Source organism: Neoarius graeffei, chromosome 3 (genome assembly GCF_027579695.1).
Source record: "Neoarius graeffei isolate fNeoGra1 chromosome 3, fNeoGra1.pri, whole genome shotgun sequence".
Lineage (NCBI taxonomy): Eukaryota > Metazoa > Chordata > Actinopteri > Siluriformes > Ariidae > Neoarius > Neoarius graeffei.
In genome coordinates this window covers 3,309,805-3,333,571 of record NC_083571.1, presented here as the reverse complement: position 1 = coordinate 3,333,571, position 23,767 = coordinate 3,309,805, and the positions used below count along the sequence as shown (strand labels likewise).

Genomic DNA, 23,767 nt, shown 5'->3' with positions numbered 1-23,767 from the left:
TTTACATTTTACAACTCAGTTTAATCTTATCTGCATATTTTATCTGATTAAAGGAGATGTGACTTGTGTTTGTTTTCCCTTTAAAGTGAAATCTTAATCATTTGTCTGAAGTGTATTAGTATACAGCTGGTTCTGGATTTATTATAATTTTCTCATGACTTATTTCTAGAATCCCAAAGTGCATATCCTGGACCAAATTTCGGCTACGTTCACACTGCAGGCTGAAGTGACTCAAATCTGATCTTTTCGCCCATATGTGACCTGTACCCGATCTTTTATTGACAATATGAACGACACAGATCCGATTTTTTCAAATCCGACCCAGGCCGTTTGGATATGTGGTCCTAATTCCGATTCCTATCCGCTCTTTTCATATGCGACTTCAGTCTGAACCGCCAGGTCGCAGTCATCCGACTTACACGTCATCAACAAGCCACAAACGTCACTATTCTGCGCTGAAGTAGGCGGCGGGTCTATCAAAAAAGTTACAACAACATGGCGCATAATCACGGGCGCAGATAGAGGGGGGGATTCGTCCCACCCAGATTTAAATTCACCTCGCTCGGTCCCCCCCACTTATAGGGAGGAAAAAACGTCTATGCTGTCTTTCTTTGCATAAGGCAAACCTCACGGAAAAATCAAAAGACTAATTACCATTCGGTTTATTGAGGTGCACAGCAGTGTATACATAGTTGCAACAACTCACATAAAACAAAGACTGATATTCGGTTGGTTGAGCTGCGCAGACTGCACAGGTTGCGAGCTCGAGCTTGGTTGCTATGGTAACCCACAACAAGTTTGACAGGCATATCGGGGTTGGGGTTGGTTTGCTGGCAGCTTGTTCCCCCCCCCCAGTTCAAAAAAACGTATCTGCGCCCCTGTGCATGACATCAATGCGAGGGACGCTTCGGGCTGTGAAGGTTCTGAATCTTCTCAATGGAAGGACGCAGAGGTTAGGGAGCTGATTTCCATTTGGGGGGATGCAGCTATTCAAGCTAGATTGGATGGGTCATACCGCAACCGGGCGGTTTTACTTCCGTAAACACTGGCCATGCTCACTGCGTGTGACATCGTCGTATCCTGCAATGCGCATGCGGAACACTTTTAGGTCGCTTTTCATTCATACTGAGGATCACATACAAGTCGCATATATTTGTTAATGTGAACGACCTCACAAAAAAATCGGATTTCACAAAAAAATCGGAATTGAGCATTAAGCCTTGCAGTGTGAACGTAGCGTTCGTTTTTGGTTTTTTTATATGAAAGAATGTCCCTTTACATACTCATCCAGAAGGGTAATTTTGCACAAGGCCATCTGTCTACAGAAGAAAAAATAAAATAACAAAACGTGTCTGGAAAAATCCCAAGCGAGTCTGGAGCCAGATTCGTGACGTCACGTGCGGAAGCGCCAGCAGGCTGCGCGAGCTTTGCAGGGTTTCAGTGCACAGCCTGTGTAGACCAAGTTTAGCAGCGAGCGATTTTGCATTGAAATTGTCACCTGAGTGCAATGTGACTTCACCTTTGGATGAAGAATGTAATGTTGCTACACCGTCCTACGATACGTCTGTTAACCATTTTAATAATTACGTGATAATTTTTTTCTCTCCGTGCTCTCATGGAAGGTGATTGCATTTCTCTGCTCTCCTCTCCCTTATCTTCCCTGCTTATGCTCCTCGTCTCGTCTTGTCTGTCTACTGTCTATAGTTTTGTGAGACTCTCTCCGCACTGCTCTCCAAACTAAAAAATCATGGAATTGATAAACTGGTCTCTTAACACAATTGACACAATTTCAGCCCTCTCAATCTATTTCTGAGAAAGGGGTAAGTAAGAAAGAGTAGTAGGCAGAGGTTAAGCCAGGGATCCCAGCAGTAATTGAAAAAAATAGAGGACTGTAAGAAACTATCAGCCTTTTGCGGGGTGCAGCGGCAGCGCCCCTGCTGGGGGTACAGGGGGCAAAGCCCCCTGAAGCTGTTGAGATTTTAACATTTAAAGATGCTATAGAACACATTTTTTACATAGATTTAACATAGAAAAGCAACAGAATTTAACAATAATGTGTATCTATTTGATGCCATATTTTGTAATCTATGACGTAAGTGGCAAAAAATTATTTATAAAAATTAGACGAAAATGTAGCTTTGAAGAATATACTTGCCTAAATATTCCACTGATTTTGTTATAACAATAGTATCTATAGTTCATCTCATTTGTTTATTTTTTTTGTTTCGAGTTAATGTCAATACTAGTCTAATATAAGCCACATTCATTTTCCAAAAATCATGAATATGAGCAGAAATCAGTTATTCAGTCATATTAGATATAGACATACGTACAGCAAATATTGGAGATACTTGATTTAAACCTTTCTCTTTTTGAAAGGTTTCACTGCAGAGGAATTTAATGCTCTTTTCTGGGGTGCATTCTGTGAGCTTTCCTCCAGTTTTCTCTGCTTTTGTTTCTCTGATCTTTCCTTCTGCTTTTTCTGATGTTCCTGCAGTGCTCTTTTGGAGAGTTTCTTGGCTGCTCTGTTCGCATGAGCTTTTGTTTCAAGTTCTGTATTCACCACATTCATTAATCTCTTCTTGGATTCAACTTCCTCTCTGGCTAAGCACAACTACGCTTTCCACGACATATTGAATTAAGTTCAACGCATTAGAAACAAAAGCATGAACGGAGTTAAAACACGTTTTCTAGCAAATGGGCGCAGCCATATTGTTTTCTCGTTCCATCACGTACAGTCTCGCGGTATTTACATCAATTTCACTTCCGAGTGTTCCCGAATGTCAACGAGAACAAACAAAGCCAATTAAAACATCGCTAAACAAGCAAACCAAATCAGAACGTATTCTGCTGGTCATTTTACTTAAACAAACATATTTTTAACGGATATACAAGAGATTAAAAAAAAACAACAACACTCTGGCTAGAAAAATAGGGGAATTCTGCTAAATAGCAGACGTCTGGGATCCATGTTAAGCATAAGCTGAGCGGAGGCTGCGTTAGCCGGCGCCACGATGTATAGAAAAGAGGGGGGGTCCGGGGGTCCTCCCCCGGAAAATTTTGAAAATGTAGATGTTAAATGGTGAATTCTGAGTGATCCTGAATGCAAAATTTTATTTTTATGAAGTATAAATTATGAAGTAAAAACTTATGAATTTCAATTCTTTGAAAAACCACTGTGAGTCGCTGGCAATGGAGCGTTTGTAGGCGGCAAAATCGCCGGTTGCTGGCCGTTATTGAGAGGACTGCAATTTTCTCGATGAGAAGCCTGGGTTCAGGGGAACCGGCCTGTCCTGCCGGAACCTTTGCAGCTGGCTACACGATGGACGCGTGGGAGAGGTGGCGGGTCGTGTGCCTGCCGATTCTTTCTGTGGAGGACATTGAAGACCTCGACCTATTTGGAACCATGATTACACGTCTTTTGCTGATTGGATTCAGGCCTAGAAATTCATACTTTTTTTTCACCAGCCAGCCGGACTAGTTCCCTTCCAAAGTAACTCGCCAAACAGAAAATCAACTCGCCAAAATTTGTTCATGTATGAATTTTACTTCTGTCAAAAATACTACAAAAGACAGTAGTTACCGTTGTTCATGACTAATGCGCATTTATTTCAAGACCCGAGTATTTTGATACTGTTGTTAAATACATAAATGAGAACAACACAGAGCACCATAATATAATATCAACAAATAATAATATACTGGAAAACTTGGCAACTTGGTGTATGAGTATTGAAAACAAATATACTGACTATCATGACTATAGCACCCAAAATATGTCCAACATGCTTTCTGTATTTAACCATTTATGAGAGAGAAAGCATTCGGAGCTTCATATTGACTAGGAATCAACTTGAAAAAAATTAATTATTCCATAAAAATCGTATTGCAGCCAAGGCCGACCCTGCTCCCACGTTTGCTTATAAGTCCTTTATCGTTTCTCCTTCTCGTACGCTTTATCGGCGGCCTTTTTCTCCTCTTCAGACCGAGGTCGCTTTGTCCCCGTCTCTGGCGGTTTCTGTACGCCTTTCACAAAATTCCACATCGCAACGTAGCTTTGGCAGATGTAGATGTAAACTACAACAAACGCACGTGTTTAAATGGGCGATAATGTGGCCACATCTATTGAATTTGATAACGTGATTACGGCGATATTCAGCGAGATGCGTTATATGCATGCGCAGTAGTGAAAAAACCGACAGCCTGACTCGTACACAATGTGATTCGGAATTCTTCGGTATTTTCCGTCCTGCCAATAAACACATCAATTAACACAGACACGGCACACGCTTAATATGTGGCGGCTTTAGTTGACGGTGTGTCTGAATTAGGGCTGTGCGATATGGGGAAAAATGAATATCCCGATACATTTTCTCCATTTCACGATATACGGTATATTGAAATCTCCTCTAAAGGACCCCATGAAATCTAACTTTTACTCTTCACTGTTTTCACTACAATCCCTGCAGATTAAATAACATTCTTGGTTAACTTTACAGGTGGTTTTCAACAACACATTTTACATTTTCATGTTAGTGATTAATCACAATTGAGTTGAAATAAGACTATTTTTATTCAACAAAGATGTGGCACAAACTGCAAAAACAATCTTGAAAATTGCAACAAAGGGGCAAAACAATACAGAGCTGCTCAGAGCTCAAACCAATAAAGTGCAGCTCAACACTGAGAGAGACATTTAGCCTAAATAAGAAAAGTGCTCTTTCATTAAATTATTTTCAAAAATAGAGGTAGATCTCCAAGCTATTAACCTGACTACTGAGAACCACTGGAACATTCACAATAGAGAGAGAGATTGAGGGAGAGAAGAGAGAGATCTGCAAAACATCATTTTTCTCTTTGCACACTTTTGAACTGAATGTTTTCTGGCTCCGCCTCTCAGATGTGTAGAATTCCGGTATTGCCTTCTCTGTAAAATGTCTGCGACCAGGCAACTCATATTTGGGATCGAGTGTGTTTAGTAATTTTTGGAAGCCTGGTTTTTCCACTATACTAATTGGGATCATGTCTTTGGCAATGACGTTAGTGATTGCATCCGTTATAGCTCTCCATCTCTGACTCGTTTTCTCATATGGGGGGCTTTGGAGAACGAGGCCGCTGCGGTCATTTGTTTAGCTCGTGGGGGGTTTTAGCTCGTGGGCAAGTAGTTCGGAGTTTAAGAGACTCTTCATACTGTACCGGGTGAGTTTTCAGGTGAGGGAACATATTTGTAGTGCTGCTGCCTTTCGTGATGACAGGTTTTTTTTGCGTACTTTACAAACTGGCATTTGCTGTTCCACGTCCTCCTCGCGATATCCAAAAAAATGCCAGATGACTGATGGGGCTGGGCCGATATGCTTTTGTGCCGATTGGATTCTCCAACGATTTTTGGGTCCCGATTCAATTTAAATTGCGATTCTGATTAAACAAGTATTGCAATTCGATTTTACCAAGTATTGCGATTTTATATTTCAATTATTGTGATTTTCTTTCCTGAAACAAGAACAGGTTGAACCAAACACTTGATAATACATCATAAGTCATATTTACAAAAAACAATACACACATCACATCAGTTTGTGAGATTTATTTGTACAACTGCGCACCTGCCCTCACAAAAAACATTCTCATCCGCCAACATCTTACAATAAACTAAACTGCTACATTAAGCTGGTCTTTAGAAAATAAATTAAATAAAATAAGAAGTCAAAAAGTAACTGAAATAGTTACTGAAATCTTCAGAGCACAAATATGGGCCTTTAAATAAATACAAGTTCCAACTGAGTCAACAAAACATACTTAAAAATATTCAGTTCCTCCTCACTGAGCTCACTGAGTGAGTGTTGAAAGAAAGGTGAGGAATACAAAGAAAAATGCCTGGTGCCTACAGTGAAACATGGTGGTGGCAGTGTCCTTATGTGGGGCTGCATGAGTGCTGCTGGTGTCGGGGAGCTGCATTTCATTGATGGCATCATGAATTCACAGACGTATTGCTCTATACTGAAAGAGAAGATGCTACCATCACTCCGTGCCCTTGGTCGTCGTGCACTTTTCCAACATGACAATGATCCTAAACACACATCTAAGGCCACTGTTGGATTTCTGAAGAAGAACAGGGTGCACAATCCAAAGACATGCAGTTAGGTTGACGTGGGGCAGCCTTGGGCTGAGGTGCCCTTGAGCGAGGTACCGAACCCCTGACTGCTCCCCGGGCGCTCTGGTGTGGCTGCCCACTGCTCTGTGTGTGTGTGTTCACTGCTTCAGATGGGTTAAATGCAGAGGATGAATTTCACTGTGCTTGAAGTGTGCATGTGACGAATAAAGGTTTCTTCTTCTTTCTTCTTCTTCACTTGTACTCTGTGAAGCCACACATTTAGTGTTGCCAAATTCAAGATATCCAGTGTTTATTAACAAAACAACCCTGCCACTATCCATCTGTGGCTTTACTGGATTTCTTCTAGTGGAAGCTGGCAACCCTACACACACATTTAAGGGGGAAAACCATCAGCTGTCACTGGAGAGGCTGCACACAGAAAGCTACTGGGGTCAAGAGAAAACGGGGGTTACTACTGCCTGCTGCAGGGATGGCTACTGGTAGCTGGGTGAAATCAGTCTGTTAACAACCTTGTGTCCTCATGTGGCTCCTGGCACCACAATGTGACAAGGTTGTTTGTTTCTTATTTTATAGGGATAAAATCTGTTTTTGACCTTCTGTCTATCTGATATTTCCTTCCCAACCTCTCACCTAGGTAGACTGTTTATTAGCCTCCTTGCTACCTCCCCAAAATGAACATAAATCTACTTTTACATTAGCTATGACAAACTTTTAACCAATAACAGCGAGCCTTTAGCTATGTTTGCTAGCTAGTTGTTAGTTTGCTTGCTACCTACAAAAAATGAACACATATCTGCCTTTGCCTTGCCATGATAAATTTTTAATTAACACTAGCGAACCTTCAGCCACATTTGCTAGCTAGCAAACACTGTATATGGACTCCACTAGCCTTGCATTTTTCTGATTATTCAAATTTCTTCTGAGATAAAGTGTGTATTACCTCATTCCTTCACCAAATGCCATATAGTCTGCTGACCACCGTTGAATGTCGTCAAACAGCTCCTGTTAGGGGAAAGGTAGAACCTAGGAGTCTAGGGGGAGCATCATCTCTTGCTGAATCATCTCATTATCTCTAGCCACTTTATCCTGTTCTACAGGGTCACAGGCAAGCTGGATCCTATCCCAGCTGACTACGGGTGAAAGGCGGGGTACACCCCGGACAAGTCGCCAGGTCATCACAGGGCTGACACATAGACACAGACAACCATTCACACTCACGGTCAATTTAGAGTCACCAGTTAACCTAACCTGCATGTCTTTGGACCGTGGGGAAAACCGGAGCACCCGGAGGAAACTCACACGGACACGGGGAGAACATGCAAACTCCACACAGAAAGGCCCTCACCAGCCACAGGGCTCGAACCCAGACCTTCTTGCTGTGAGGCGACAGCGCTAACCACTACACCACCGTGCCGCCCCTTGCTGAATCAGACTCTTCTAAATTTCAGACTAGCCACAACTTTTCAGATATATATTTTTTAATTAGTCAAAAACTGGGGTGGCAAGGCATTTCATGCCAGCCTGGTAGATCCTTCCCCATCAGGATGGGACACTAAATGGGTATACAAGGTTCCACCAAGGCTCTACCTCACTGATCATGATGCATATTCAGCATTATACCATATCATGCAATTCAGTGTATTTCCATATATAAGCAATGACCTATAATGCTACTTCTCATCTCATTATCTCTAGCCGCTTTATCCTTCTACAGGGTCGCAGGCAAGCTGGATCCTATCCCAGCTGACTACGGGCGAAAGGTGGGGTACACCCTGGACAAGTTGCCAGGTCATCACAGGGCTGACACATAGACACAGACAACCATTCACACTCACAGTCAATTTAGAGTCACCAGTTAACCTAACCTGCATGTCTTTGGACTGTGAGGGAAACCGGAGCACCCGGAGGAAACTCACACGGACACAGGGAGAACATGCAAACTCCACACAGAAAGGCCCTCACCAGCCACAGGGCTCGAACCCAGGACCTTCTTGCTGTGAGGCGACAGCGCTAACCACTACACCACCGTGCCGCCCCTTGCTGAATCAGACTCTTCTAAATTTCAGACTAGCCACAACTTTTCAGATATATATTTTTTAATTAGTCCAAAACTGGGGTGGCAATGCATTTCATGCCAGCCTGGTAGATCCTTCCCCATCAGGATGGGACACTAAATGGGTATACAAGGTTCCACCAAGGCTCTACCTCACTGATCATGATGCATATTCAGCATTATACCATATCATGCAATTCAGTGTATTTCCATATATAAGCAATGACCTATAGTGCTACTTTCTCTCCTTAAAGGAATGTTCTGCCACTTATGTCAGCAATATTCAGCTAGAAAGGCTGCCAACTCTATGGAGTTGACTATTTAGATAATCATATGATGGTGGAGCACCACAAACAGTGTGTGATGTCACATGCTGTACTGGCACAAGCTGAAGTTCCTTCAATTAGTTATCATAATAGGAAGTTAGTTTAATTGGTAAAAGTGTCTTGGGTATAAGCTGTTTTTGTTGCAGTAACCATCAAAGGTAAGAGATACTCATATGCTTTGCATAGGTTCTTCATTTCTGGTTGCCTTTGACCCAATCGTAATTTTAGAGCATGAGGCAATTGTAGCCCTGGTCACTGCATCCTAGTCATTAATTTAGTTGACCATAGATTATTTGCTAAATAAATGCATACAGTTCATGACACATAGATAAATAGGATTTATGACAAAAATATATTAAATATAGCTATAAATCCAAAAAGAAATAAACCACACTCCGGTTTATTCATATGCACTTCATTTTATCTCAAAAGTGATGAATGTGCTCTTCTTTCATGGGATAAAGACATGGGTGACGTGGAGTTCACATGCGCAATCAGAAGCCGCCGGTGACTTTACGCTGTTAGTTTTCCTCTTTGGGGCCGCTGCTTGCAGATTCTGCTCACTGAGCAATTGAAACTTCGACAATTTACCGTCCTCTTGCTGTCATTGTAAGAGTCAACAACATAAAAATTGTTTTGCCCGCTGGCTGAGCGAGGATTTTGTTTTTTTTGCAACGGACATTAGAAGAAATGTAAGTAAATTGCTGGCTATGCTGCTAGTTTAAACTGTTAGCATACGAACGATGGAAAGTTCCATTTATGAAATTGCACGTTGCTGAACTCCCATGTCCCTTGTGTTTTTGGAAGTTGGATTGGCGTGAGCTATGATGGTAGTGCCACTGTATGTGTGTACAGGATTTTGATCTCTGGTGAGTGACCACTGATATTAACTCGTAAATGACAACAAGTTGTTAATTTCATATGTTGTATTAAAGGAGAAACGTTCATGCTGGGCGGCATGGTGGTGTAGTGGTTAGCGCTGTCGCCTCACAGCAAGAAGGTCCTGGGTTTGCGCCCCATGGCCGGCAAGGGCCTTTCTGTGTGGAGTTTGCATGTTGTCCGCGTGCAGGGCCGTCGACAGGGGGGGACAACCAGGTATTTTGTCCCGGGCCCAGGCATGAGGGGGGGCCCAGAACTGGTCCCTCATGAAGATGCCATTAATCATTCTGTTTCATTTCAAAATGTGTTGATTTGGGGGAGAAAAATGTGCTATATTTTCATTCAATAAATGATTTCTGGTTCTTTTGCCTTTATTGTCTTCGAAAATAGATTCAAGAACCCACCTACCACCCCTAATGCAGAAATGGTTTGGTCTTTGATTAAGGCGCCAAATAACACGGCACTATTCCATCATAACGCTTTGACAATAAGCGTGCGAGCCCGTTTGCCAACATGCACAAGTCAGGATCAAAGAAAAGAAAAGAGAAAAAGAGATGAAGAAGCCAAGAGCCTCAGGGGCTCACTGCATAGATATTTTAGAAAAGATTCAGATGATGCAGCAGGTGGTGAAGGCAGTGGGGCAGCTGAGCCAGGTAAGACACAGATAACTTTTTTCCAGCCCCGTAATGTAACCCCAGCACGCGCGACGTACCATTCATAATTATAAAGTAGGGGATAGCAGGGTACACTGAGTGAACACTGAAATGCACAGGGCATTGAATTATTTCATAAACATATCGGTTTAATAACACTGTGTTGCATATATCTCAATGAAGCAAAGAATAGCACATTGGCCCGCAATCATATCCAAATGTTTTAGGCACGCTTGCTGAGCTGCGCTGAGCTGGACTCCGGTTAGCTGAAAGCCCGTGGAACGCTGCCTCTTGTTAATTAAACCTTATTTTGTTGGAAATCATCCCGTGTAGATACGACGGCATGTGAAATTGCCAGCTAGATAGAGTTTAATGTAACGAATGGGCTATAAATGGGGTGTTTTGAGGTTAGTCTGTTGCAAAACATTAAACTTTCGCTTAGACTGGATACTCTTCAAACAATTCCCTTGCTCAAGTGAAAAATGATAGGCCTGTATGAAAAGCGCAATTAATGAAAGTAGCCTAATAAGCCCTAAATGAATAAAACAACCTCTGTTTTATTGTTGTTGCTTACACGTTAAGATTTTGAAATCTTCTCGGTCCAGTTCTATATCCAGGGAACGTTGTAATCCTTTTGGTTTATCCGTTATAAACGTGTCAGCCCCCAGGTCAGCTAGGCTAATGTTACGTGGTTGGGAGGGTGTCAATTTTTTTTGTAACATTCTAAATCGAGTATGGAAAGGACGTTTATGAAAAACAAGACAAAAAAATACACTGAAAAACTCACTGTACACATCACTAGTGGTGATGCTTCTATGTTCAGATTTTGGGAAAGCCATAACTCCGTTCTCATTGAGGCCCAGTTCCATCCCGTAAACAATCATTTTGGTTTATCAACTACCTGCGCTCAAACATGTCACAGGAGAGGCTCAATGGGCTGGCTATGCTCTCTATAGAGTGCGAACTTGCAAAGAAGCTGGACTTCAATGACCTTATTGACGACTTTGCCACAGCAAAAGTCCGGCGCATTGCATTTCGCACCTGAATAGTTGCAGACTAAGGAAATGTTCAAACTGTAAATATGTTGAAATGTTGAAATAAAATGGTTGACTGTTATAATGGGCTTGGAATACCTGTTATTTAAGGGTTGGAGTGAATGGAGACTGTGAAAAGAGGGGTTGGGTGTGGGTGGTTGCTATGTGGAGATGTGCGTGCGTGCGCGCGTATGTGTGTGTGTGGGGGGGGGCCCACTCAGATTATTTTGTCCCGGGCCCAGCCAAAGCTGTCAACGGCCCTGTCCGCGTGGGTTTCCTCCGGGTGCTCCGGTTTCCCCCACAGTCCAAAGACATGCAGGTTAGGTTAACTGGTGACTCTAAATTGAGCGTAGGTGTGAATGTGAGTGTGAATGGTTGTCTGTGTCTATGTGTCAGCCCTGTGATGACCTGGCGACTTGTCCAGGGTGAACCCCGCCTTTCGCCCGTAGTCAGCTGGGATAGGCTCCAGCTCGCCTGCGACCCTGTAGAACAGGATAAAGCGGCTACAGATAATGAGATGAGATGAGATTTATATTGTTACATGGCTCTCACCTCATATGGTTCTGAGTGAGTGGAGATGAAGAAAGACATGAGACAAAGTTGATGTTTAGCCATATTTTAATTAGTGTAGTGATTGTAATTCTTATGGATATGCAGGTATATGTAGTTATCAAGAACATTATTGTAACCTTGGTTTGGCCTACACAGGCCGGGGTTTTTTTTTTTGTGTCTCTTCTTTTTTATGGTTTTCCTTCTTCTGTGAACCCTGGGAGCGGCGCATGGACTCTTCTGCTGTGATCACTTCCGTACTGTAGAGGTGGAGGTAGCTTCCAGCAGTTGTGGCGAGCCAACCAAATTGGAGATAAGAACTGTGATTTTGTTATCCACCCCGTTGATCTATATATTTCATTTCTGGAGTGATATTGTGACCTTTCATATACTGAAGGACATTCTAATTTTATTATTATTTTTTGTTGTTGTTTGTTTATGTGTTAATACAATACACATAAAACTGACCTGTGAGTGGTGTGCGTCTTTGCTCTTCTACTCAATGCAATTTCTGATACCCCTTTCTCCAGTAGCGAGCCTAATCTTTTGCTGTGCTGGTCCAAAAGGTAACCATATAGTGGTATAGGCATCTGTAACCTCCAGCGGTTACTCTTAATAGTGTAAGCTGAAGTAGGTTACACAATCATGGGGGATGAGGGGTGGTGGGTTCAAATGCCTCTACTACTTAACAAAAAATGAGCAAACATACTCTACAAATTATCCAGCTCTTAATAATCTAGCTGAGTTGCTATGGTGTAACTACTTTAAAAAGCACAAGGTAAATAATTATCATGCTCCTGTGTTATTGTTCATATTTGCATTTCATTGTTGCAAATCAGCTCGCATCAAAATCTCATAATATTCCATCCATACCTTAGCTGCCTTTAAGTTTATTTCTATTTACATAATTATTGATTTATCCATTTGTTTGTGTTAGTGTGCACCTGTGCACAGATGGTGAGGGTGCTCTCTGATGAATTGGTGTGCGTTGCTCATGGCAGGGAGAAGCTCTGTACATTCCTTGCAGATGTGTAGCCTTTGTTTTCAATAATCAAGGGTTATTATAACTCTTGATTATTGCAAACAAAGGCAACAGACTTGTATTTTATTCTAGGTCTGAGAACTCCAGAGGAACTATACTGTGAACAGAAAGCGGACTGAGGTTTCATCAGACAAAAAGAATCAAGTCCTCTTTCAAATTAACTTCTCATCTCATCTCATTATCTCTAGCAGCTTTATCCTTCTACAGGGCCGCAGGCAAGCTGGAGCCTATCCCAGCTGACTACGGGTGAAAGGCGGGGTTCACCCTGGACAAGTCGCCAGGTCATCACAGGGCTGACACATAGACACAGACAACCATTCACACTCACACCTACGGTCAATTTAGAGTCACCAGTTAACCTAACCTGCATGTCTTTGGACTGTGGGGGAAACCGGAGCACCCGGAGGAAACCCACGCGGACACGGGGAGAACATGCAAACTCCGCACAGAAAGGCCCTCGCCGGCCACGGGGCTCGAACCCGGACCTTCTTGCTGTGAGGTGACAGCGCTAACCACTACACCACCGTGCCACCTCAAATGAACTTGCGCTGTGAAAATAAAAAGAACTGAGTCACTTTTCTGTTGGTCCACTTTAAGAGGACCGAGTTTGGTTTGTTTAAAAAAGACTATATGTGAAATCATTCTTAGGGTGTTCTTTCTGTTCACACTTTAGATCCTCTGGAGCTCTCAGACCTTTACTACTTTGGATTATAGGCAGTGGCGGCTCCTGATTTTTTTCGGGGGGGCAATTTTCCCCCGTTATGTCTACACGGACCATAAATGTCCACAGGACTGAAGTAAATTGACCTAGGTAGCAAGTCAATAGTCAACCAAACCCAGAAAAACACCACAGTGACTGGAGCCCTCAGGTTCGTCTTTGCCTCGTAGAGCTAACTCGAACACTCCACAAAATTTCACACATTGGATGAGCCAGTTTAATATGTGCCTGTTCTTGCTCACCTCATCGTTGTGGCGGCGAACTGCTAGCCTGTAGCCCTCATCCGGTTGTGTCGCGATGTTCACTCTCCCAAAAGCCGAAATTTTCAGGCAGCTGCCCATGTGAATCTTTGATGACTCATGTTTTTTTATTTTCTCCGACAAATGATGCATGTCCGAAACTCCAGTGACCGTCCAAGCAGTGTTGTCCGTGGAGCCCCTCCAGGGTGGAAAAGTAAGCAGGGGGAGCAGAAAACCGCTGAGGCGTCCTCGCAGCCAGCTCGCCAGGATTTGCGCTGGGACCATGTTGAAGTAAAACCTCGAGTATATGATTTCCCCCCCTTGTCGAAATTTGTTTTATGTTTAGATTTGGTCGAGGGGGGTCCAGCTTGTTTTGTTGCCAATTTAGCTCGATTTGACCGCTGAGTAAATGCAACTTCTTTTAAGGACCGCACTGAATTGCTTTCCGCATCCATCTCACTTCAGAAACTGAGCGGATCGAACACAACTTTGCCGCGTTTCGCAGTGACGTAAGCACGTTAGGGCACGCCCCCCCACCGGAACCCATAGAGATTGCATTGAAGTGTCAGTCAGGAGAAAAAAAATATATTAACATGGGACTCTATCAGTGAACTCTTGGGCGATTCTCAACGTGACTGAAATCGCCCCAAAAGGGGCGGTACTCTAGAAGCAAGACCACCCTGATTGGACAATGATACCCAGAGACAGATTAAAACGGCCTCGAGCAGCGCTGGTGAAAGTTTGTTTTAAAAAAAGAAAAAAAACTTCACCTCCCAACGTAGTCTCAGTTCATTTCATTTCAGAGGGGTCTGAGTTTATTTGAAGTGTTCGAATATGCACAAAATATGCTGACTAAACACACCAAATTCATTTTGAGGGCTGAATGGGACCAAGTGTGAAAACGTCCTAGTTCCTATACTTTTGCTCACCTAAAAATCGGATGGTCTGCCACCAGATGTGCCAAGTTTTAAGTTCTTTAACACATCTAAATGCAAATACTTTTGGAGGGAACTGTAGAGGGCCAAAGGACTAAACTATATACTTATACTAGACAACAATTGGATGCATCTAGCAGAATAGTTCAAAGGTAATAACGTGGAACTTTGTGTAAAAAAAAAAGTTCTGAAACACTGATTTTTATAGTAGAGCCATGCCCCCTTTTTAAAGCCTCTATATCACAGTAACTAATGTGGTTATAAGCCTGAAATTTTGCACAATATACTAGTATATATATTGGGAATAGTGACATTATTTCCAGAAAGTATGAAGCAAATTTGAGATGGTTCGTTGCAAAGCCTCTAGTGATTGCACATAGCTTTATACTTGAGTGAGGCCTGACTAGTTATATAACTGTATGGTTTTGCAAAGACTTTCTGTAGTTGTTCAGAAAACTGTTATAGAATAAACTAATGCTAATTAAAATCATCTCATCTCATTATCTGTAGCCGCTTTATCCTTCTACAGGGTCGCAGGCGAGCTGGAGCCTATCCCAGCTGACTACAGGCGAAAGGCGGGGTTCACCCTGGACAAGTCGCCAGGTCATCACAGGGCTGACACATAGACACAGACAACCATTCACACTCACATTCACACCTACGCTCAATTTAGAGTCACCAGTTAACCTAACCTGCATGTCTTTGGACTGTGGGGGAAACCGGAGCACCCGGAGGAAACCCACGCGGACACGGGGAGAACATGCAAACTCCGCACAGAAAGGCCCTCGCCGGCCACGGGGCTCGAACCCGGACCTTCTTGCTGTGAGGCGACAGCGCTAACCACTACACCACCGTGCCGCCCATTAATTAAAATCAATTGATTATAATTTCTTATTGTTTTTATTCATCACATTCAGCAACAAAAATAGATTTATTCTGTTTTATGAGTGTAAAGAAATTGAAAATTGGCTTTTGTACATTAAAAATACATTTATACATCTGTATTCCCATACATGAAGAAAATTTTAATAATTTTCTCTTACTTTAATTCCATTGATTGTGAATCATTTAAAAATTAAACATATTTGGGCACCAACTAAATCAGTAAAAAAAAAGTACAAAAACATTTAAACTAAATAGTTATTATATTAAAATATTATATGCACATGTACACTGATCAGCCCTAAAACTATGACCACTGACAGGTGAAGTGAATAACATTGATTATCTCCTTACAGTTGCATCTGTCAAGGGGTGGGATATATTAGGTAGCAAGAAAATAGTCAGTCCTTGAAGCTGATGTGTTGGAAGCAGGAAAAATGGGCAACACCTTTCTGTTTTAACCATTATTAACTCTTTCAGCAGTTTGAGATACAGTAGCTCTTCTGTGGGATTGGACCATATGGGCTAGCCTTCATGCCCCATGCGAATCAATAAGCCTTCAACACCCACGATCCTGTCAACGGTTCACCAGTTGTCCTTCCTTGGACCACTTTTGGTAGGTACTAAAATCACTGCATACCAGGAACACCCCACAAGGTGTGCCAGTTTGGAGATGCTCAGATCCAGTCATCTCACCATCACAATTCAGCCCTTCTCAAAGTCACTCAGATCTTTACGCTTGCCCATTTTTCCTGCTTCCAACACATCGACTTCAAGAATTGACTGTTCTCTTGCTGCCTAGTATATCCCACCCCCTGACAGGTACCACCATAATAAGATAATCAACGTTATTCACTTCACCGATTGGTGGTCATAATGTCATGGCTGATCGGTGTATACGTAAAGCCATTTAGCTCCTCTTCCACTGTGTGTTAACTGCACACAGACAGGAACAAACACACAAAAAATAAAAACGCATCTCATCTTCGGTTGTGAATTTGCAGCAGACTTGATGTTCACAGTCCCACCTGGTGGAGCACTCTGTTAATCACAAGTCCGTTAAGTGCATCAGTATGCAGCTCGCATATTAGTGTTTAGTACAAAATTAACAGGATTAAGTATTATAAAGATAACAGTACATTTATTACTAGCAATGGTAGCTGCTTACATTAACATTTTGTAAACAATTACAATTTGGTCGAAAAAATAAGAAAAATTAGCTAGGTTAGCTTCAGTACACTGATGAAAGCAACCATGGAAACATTCCATTTCTAAAGTTTGTTTGTTCTGTAATGACAAGTATCAGGCCATACTCCATGGAGAGCTTTCCCTTCTGATATAAAGACAAGAATAAAATAAAATAAAATAAATTCCCCTGCTCATTATCACCAATAAAGCCTTGGAAGCAGTAGTACCAATTTGTAGAAATCTAACATACCAGTCATCTACGAAAGATCCTGTCCATAGACACCATGTTTTTTATGTGTGACAGCACATTATTTTAGAAAGGGATTCTGAAATAATTGAAAATATAGACCAAATAATTTTTCACGTTTTGAACTTCATTTACATTTATGGCATTTGGCAGACGCTCTTATCCAGAGTGATGTATGGAAGTGCTCTGCAGTCTCCATTAGAAAGGCATCCTCATGCTAGTTCACCAAGTCAAAAGTCATCCTTAAGCAAATTTAGTTTCAGATTTTAAACTGCTCTGTGCAAAGCCACAAAATTCAATAGTTGTTCAATTTCAGATGGGACGGTACCAATTCAAAATAGCAACATGAAAATGCAAAATTTATATTGCATTTAAAATGCAAAACTACAAATGGCATGAGCCTAAGTTCATCTATCCTGTGTGAATGACCTGATGTGCTTTCAGAGTACTCAGTCGAGTGAAACTCTTCCCACACTGTGAGCAGTGATAGGGCTTCTCTCCTGTGTGAATGACCTGGTGTGTCTGGAGATCACTTTGTTGAATAAAACTCTTCCCACAATCTGAACAATGATATGGCTTCTCTCCTGTGTGAACGCGTTGGTGTCGTTGGAGATTACTGGGATGGGCAAAACTCATTCCACACTGTGAGCAGCGATATGGCTTTTCACCTGTGTGAACGCGCAAGTGGATTTGGAGATCACTCTGTCGAAAAAAACTCTTCCCACACTGTGAGCAGTGATACGACTTCTCGCCTGTGTGAACAAGTTGGTGTCGTTGGAGATTACTGGGATGGGTGAAACGCTTCCCACACTGTGAGCAGTGATACGGCCTCTCTCCTGTGTGAATGCGCTGGTGTGTCTGGAGATCACTCTGTCGAACAAAACTATTCCCACACTGTGAGCAGTGATACGGCCTCTCTCCTGTATGAATGCGCTGATGCGTCTGGAGATGACTCTGTTGCTTAAAACTCTTCCCACACTCTGAGCAGTGATACGGCCTCTCTCCTGTATGACTGCGCAGGTGTATATGGAGATCGCCCTGTCGAACAAAACTCTTTCCACACTGTGAACACTGATATGGCTTTTCACCTGTGTGAACGCGCAAGTGGATTTGGAGATCACTCTGTCGAAAAAACCTCTTCCCACACTCTGAGCAGTGATACGGCCTCTCTCCTGTGTGACTGCGCAGGTGTATATGGAGATCGCCCTGTCGAACAAAACTCTTCCCACACTGTGAACAGTGATATGGTTTTTCTCCTGGGTGAATGTGCTGGTGTCTTCTGAGATTCTTCTGGTCACCAAAACTCTTCCCAGAGTGCAAGCACTGATAAACTTCTTTCTGCATTCGCAGAGAATCAGAGATTGTTTTCTGAATACTGGAGTTTCTTGCCAGCATAAGATTCTGATTCTTTATCACTCCTGATTTCATCAGTCTCTCATATTCTTCAGAGTGGCACCTTGTGAGGTGTTTGAAGAGGTAAGTTTGAGATGTATAGGAACGTGAACACCAGAAGCAGGAGAAGACTTGTAACTGGGCATCTTTTTCTGGAGAAAAAAAATAAAACGTATTACAATATCATTGTGTAATGGAGGTGGTTTGAGTCTTTAAGCACTGAGTCACAAGATCAAACAGCCATCACAAAAGCAGGCCTTTAGGGTTCTGTGGGATCCCAGGAAGAATAGATTTCCCTTCCCCCAGGGCCCTGCTAGTGCTAATTCAATAAGCAGATGGCCTATGACCCCTTTTACACTTGGCATTAACATGCATCTGAGAAAAATGGATCATAAGTGGACAACACTAAGTACACACATACATGGGTGCAAGTATAAAATTTTCAAAAACCTGAAAAGTCTGACAAAGTCAGACGTGCATGGCGCAACCATGCGGGGGGGGGGGGGGGGGGGGGGGGGGGGGTTTACAAAGGGGTGTCAGCCCCCCTTAGGGCTCGAAAAAAATTTAAATTACAAGTTAAAATGGTTGTCTCTAATGCAAACATTTATAATATTAATAGTTATATGATTTGCATATTCACATCAAATGTTTAATACATTTCATCAATTCATCTGAAATAATATTTCAAGTACAAGGCTTGATATTTCAAAACATCTAGCAACTACTAATTTAAATGTTGAAACAACCACTTTTGATATGCTTTTGCTGTGATACCTTTTTTACAATATATACACAGCTTGAGTTAAAATAAGAGGCCACATGTCTTGATGTCCTCAGAAACTCCTGGATTTTAGCAAATAACAAGATTCAGCTTTTTCCATATACAAAAATATCTATACAGGTAGTTGTTGACTTACGACTGCGTTTGGTTACGACTGACCGGTCGTAAACCGATCTGGTCGTAAGTCGGCCTATGTTAAATGAACGTAAGTATATTGTGATGTGTAATGATATTGTAATCATCTTAAAGTCTTATTTTATCAACATTTTCTTATTTCATTACCTTGGCTCATTATTTGGTTTAAGTCAAACACTGCATACTCGGGTGAAAGTAACTTTTATTTCTCATCTCATCTCATTATCTGTAGCCGCTTTATCCTGTTCTACAGGGTCGCAGGCAAGCTGGAGCCTATCCCAGCTGACTACGGGTGAAAGGCGGGGTTCACCCTGGACAAGTCGCCAGGTCATCACAGGGCTGACACATAGACACAGACAACCATTCACACTCACATTCACACCTATGGTCAATTTAGAGTCACCAGTTAACCTAACCTGCATGTCTTTGGACTGTGGGGGAAACCGGAGCACCCGGAGGAAACCCACGCGGACACGGGGAGAACATGCAAACTCCACACAGAAAGGCCCTCGCCGGCCACGGGGCTCGAACCCAGACCTTCTTGCTGTGAGGCGACAGCGCTAACCACTACACCACCGTGCCGCCCATACTGCTCCATAATGCAGAAAAAAAATAATTAGACTACAGAAAACCTTATGATTTGAGTAGGTGTGTCCAAAGTTTGAATGGTACCTATCTAGTATCTGCATTGCCAGAAATAGGATTACAGTAGGAGTCCATTTCTGTCCCCCAAGGTACAATCTACACTAATGTACCCCCTTAGGGTTTATTATGTTTTTTCTTTATTTTTATGAATTAAAAGTCACTTCACGTCTCATCTCATCATCTCTAGCTGCTTTATCCTGTTCTACAGGGTCGCGGGCAAGCTGGAGCCTATCCCAGCTGACTACGGGCGAAAGGCAGGGTTCACCCTGGACAAGTCGCCAGGTCATCACAGGGCTGACACATAGACACAGACAACCATTCACACTCACATTCACACCTACGCTCAATTTAGAGTCACCAGTTAACCTAACCTGCATGTCTTTGGACTGTGGGGGAAACCGGAGCACCCGGAGGAAACCCACGCGGACATGGGGAGAACATGCAAACTCCACACAGAAAGGCCCTCGCCGGCCCCGGGGCTCGAACCCGGACCTTCTTGCTGTGAGGCGACAGCGCTAACCACTAAACCACCGTGCCGCCCTAACTTTAATTTCTTGCCCGTATATTATTTTGAGCCATAGTGCGCGCTTACACCTAATTATTTATTATTGTCTACTTATCAAGCATTCACTAGGACTTCTTATCACTCAGTAGTACTAGTATAGTACTTTATCACACTATCACTCTTTCATCCACCTGTATCAGTTTTTGATTATAAATAAATTGCAAACACATCATTTCAACAACACAATCATTTTAATTACTTTTTTTTAGCTGAACAGTTGAAAACTAACTTTTCATTTTGGACACTGGACACAGAACAGTGTAACAGAACAGAAAAGTGAAAGTTACTTTGATTATCAGCTGCGCACGTTATAGCACAAGATCTGGTTAAGCCGTACATGCGCTGTAGCTCGCTCGTTGTTTGTCCAGCGAAACACTGCACACACAATAGAAGAGGCTGGATGCAGTGTTGCCAGATTGAGCGGTTTTAAGTGCATTTTGGCGGGTTTTGAACATATTTTGGGCTGGAAACCGTCAGCAGTATCTGGCAACACTGGCTGGATGCTGGGCGCTGCCGGGAGCTGGGGTGGAAACTGTCGTACGCTCAGCTAGCTCAGCTGGAAAACACTTGCCAGTCATAACCAGACGGTCATAAAGTCGATCGGTCGTAAGTCACATAGGTCATAAGTCGACGACTACCTGTATTTTATAATCCATTACTGACTACAAATGAGTTTTCAACCTAACAACCACATTAGAAAAGAAAAAAAAAAAAAGCTAACAAACATTTCAAGACCTACCTTGATAGTCTTTGAACAGCAGTCACAATACGCAACTCCCAGGACGTCTGGTTTTCTCAGCCATATTCCCCATTCGTCACTGTTTTTGTCACACTCGCTTAACCATTCCCATTTATTTCTAGACGTCTTTCTAATTCTTTTGTGTTGGAGCCTTCCGATAAAAACTTCATTTTGACATATTTTGATCAGCAACCAGAAGCAAAGCACGTGGATCTGTCGCAAGGGAGGGAAGCGAAATAAGGCTTATTATAAAAGCTGAAGTTTCATTGGACGGCACTTAACGGTGACTCATAGGAAAAGCTGTGTTGATTTGGTCGAACAACGTGCTACGTGCGTGAAACATGATATCACACATGTATAACACCGTGAAACAACGGGCTAGTCAGGACCGCTCGTTGGTGAGCGGTGGATAAATTGAATGAGGTTTGTGGCGAAGACGAGATGAAAAGATTTGTCTCGTGCAGAGACTGTACCGCGGTAACCCGGTAATACACTGAGAGCGAGACAGTGAGAGGGCCACCCCTATACCCCCGAAATCTCAACGGATTTACACGATTTGGAAAAATGACTTTTTCAGAACCGAAAAAAACGGAGCTTCCGGCACATGCCGGAAAACTTGCACCCATGCATACAGGAACATGCATTGTGATCTGATCACTCAAACCACATTCAGAGATGGTCTGGGACACATTTGGGCACATCATATTTGGAGGGTGAATGTGTCTCAGTGTATCCTGGACAACAACAAAGGACCACCTAATTGACTGCATCATTATCCGAACCAGAAAATAAGTAATCATTACGAGACAGTTTGGAAATCACACTGAACAGTAGAGCTCACCACAGTTAGGATAAGGGATACAGAAAATGTTAGAATAGCCGTGGTGAAAGCAGCTGCTTTTCATAACTTCATTCATCATCTCAACTCTCATTCATTTATAAGTTTCATGAACAGACAATACGATTGAAGTCTTTGAAACAGCCCATGCAGGTACACAAGATAGTATTCAAGGGACATTTCTGCTTGAAAATAAATGCAGAGGCAAGGCTGGTGTAACAGATGTACATGACAGTCTTCCTCCAATGGAAACAACAGCCCCTTTTACACAGCTTGTTCAAGGCAGAAATCTTACACCTTTTTTCCACCTTGTGTTCTGAATAAAATGTCTAAATGTGGAACAGGGTGTCTGTGTTGTTCTACCTCTGAGCCAGAATAATTGATGGTAAGAGAGTCAGGATTGACATGATGTAAAAGGGACAGTCGGTACAGTGGGACAGGGTTCCGACATTTTTGACACTGACATTCTTCTTTCTGAGACCAGTGCAAATTCAAACCTCTCCGTTTACAGCATCTACGGTCTGTGTGCCTTTCTGCCTCAAATGGTTTCCTACTTCACTTTGTCCTAACATATTTCTGATCACAAACATGTTGCTTGCATGAGTCTCTCGGTTTGTCTCTTCTTTATACTCTTCCTAGATCCAAATGGCAGCACGCCAAGTTGCAGCAGCCACACCGGTGACAGGAATGATGTAGAAGTGCCGAGTTCACAGTAGCCTGCAAACGTGGCCACTGTGAACTACAGCTCCCAGCAGACACCACTCTGCTCTCCCTCTCCTGAATTCTAATCTGTCACACCTGTTCTGCATTCCCCTAATGACCACTCACACGCCATATAAGCACACTCCCTTAAGTTACTCATTGCAAAGTATCGCTCAGTGTACTACAACCTGATCATATCAAGCCTTGTTTTCTCGTGCTGACTTATCCTGACTCTGACTACTCTTCCATTCATTCCCAACTTTGTTCACTGCCCTGCCTTTGACACTCTGACTGAGCCTCACCTGACCCCTTGTTTTCCCTCAACTACGATTTGGATCACAACTTGGATTTGTCTGCCAGTTTGCGACGCACCTGCTCTCCCCGCTATTGCTTCTGTAAGATTCCTGCAAACCTGACAGAATACTTCGCCTACATAATGGAAGCAGCAGAGGAGCCTGCTCCTTCAGTGCAGGGATGCCTATTAGGAAAACCTCAGCAGACGTTAAGTGATCTGGACATCCGCATTTCACAACTAACTGTTGCTGTCTGACAGGCTAACACATTCCCCACCCACCAGGAGTGTGCCTCTGCTCATGCTCTGACCCTGGGAAGGTTTCTGAGGCTACATCCACACGACAAAGGCAACGAGATGTTATTTAAAAAAATATCGCGTCCAAATGGGCAACGATCAGTAAAATATCAGGTCCATATGGCAACGCAACGCTTGCTGAAAACGATGCAATACACATGCCACACCTCTAGGGGCGCTGTAAGACGGTCCCTTCGGAGACACCAGAACAATAGAAGAAGTAAGGACGCATGCGCATAAACTATTATGCGCGAGACTTCATATTAGCCACAAAGTCAGAAAAATCTGTTCGTAAAATTACATTATAATGACCAAATACAATGAAAAGTACTTTTCCAGTCTCACCTGTGAAAGGTAATCCCATGTGATCTCGTTTGGACGGTAAACCTGTTGGTACAGTTAAACGCAGCACATGAATGAGGCATCTTTATTCTCCGCTTTGACCCATCCAATATGGCAGCGAGGATGACGTATGATTCTACGCAGAAGGCAGCGTCTTTAATGGTCCGGAATAAATTGAATGC

General features: G+C 42.7%; 1 protein-coding gene across 1 annotated transcript in view; it reads right to left on the bottom strand.

Moving 5' to 3' along the window:
• The window catches only part of LOC132882484 (zinc finger protein 850-like), a 122,916-nt gene that overhangs the window by 49,413 nt on the left and 49,736 nt on the right, over positions 1–23,767 (bottom strand). Inside the window, exon 10 of the mRNA XM_060915600.1 lies at positions 17,270–18,401. Coding sequence (XP_060771583.1) covers positions 17,270–18,401 — 1,132 coding nt within the window. The remainder of the gene's footprint in view (positions 1–17,269; positions 18,402–23,767) is intronic.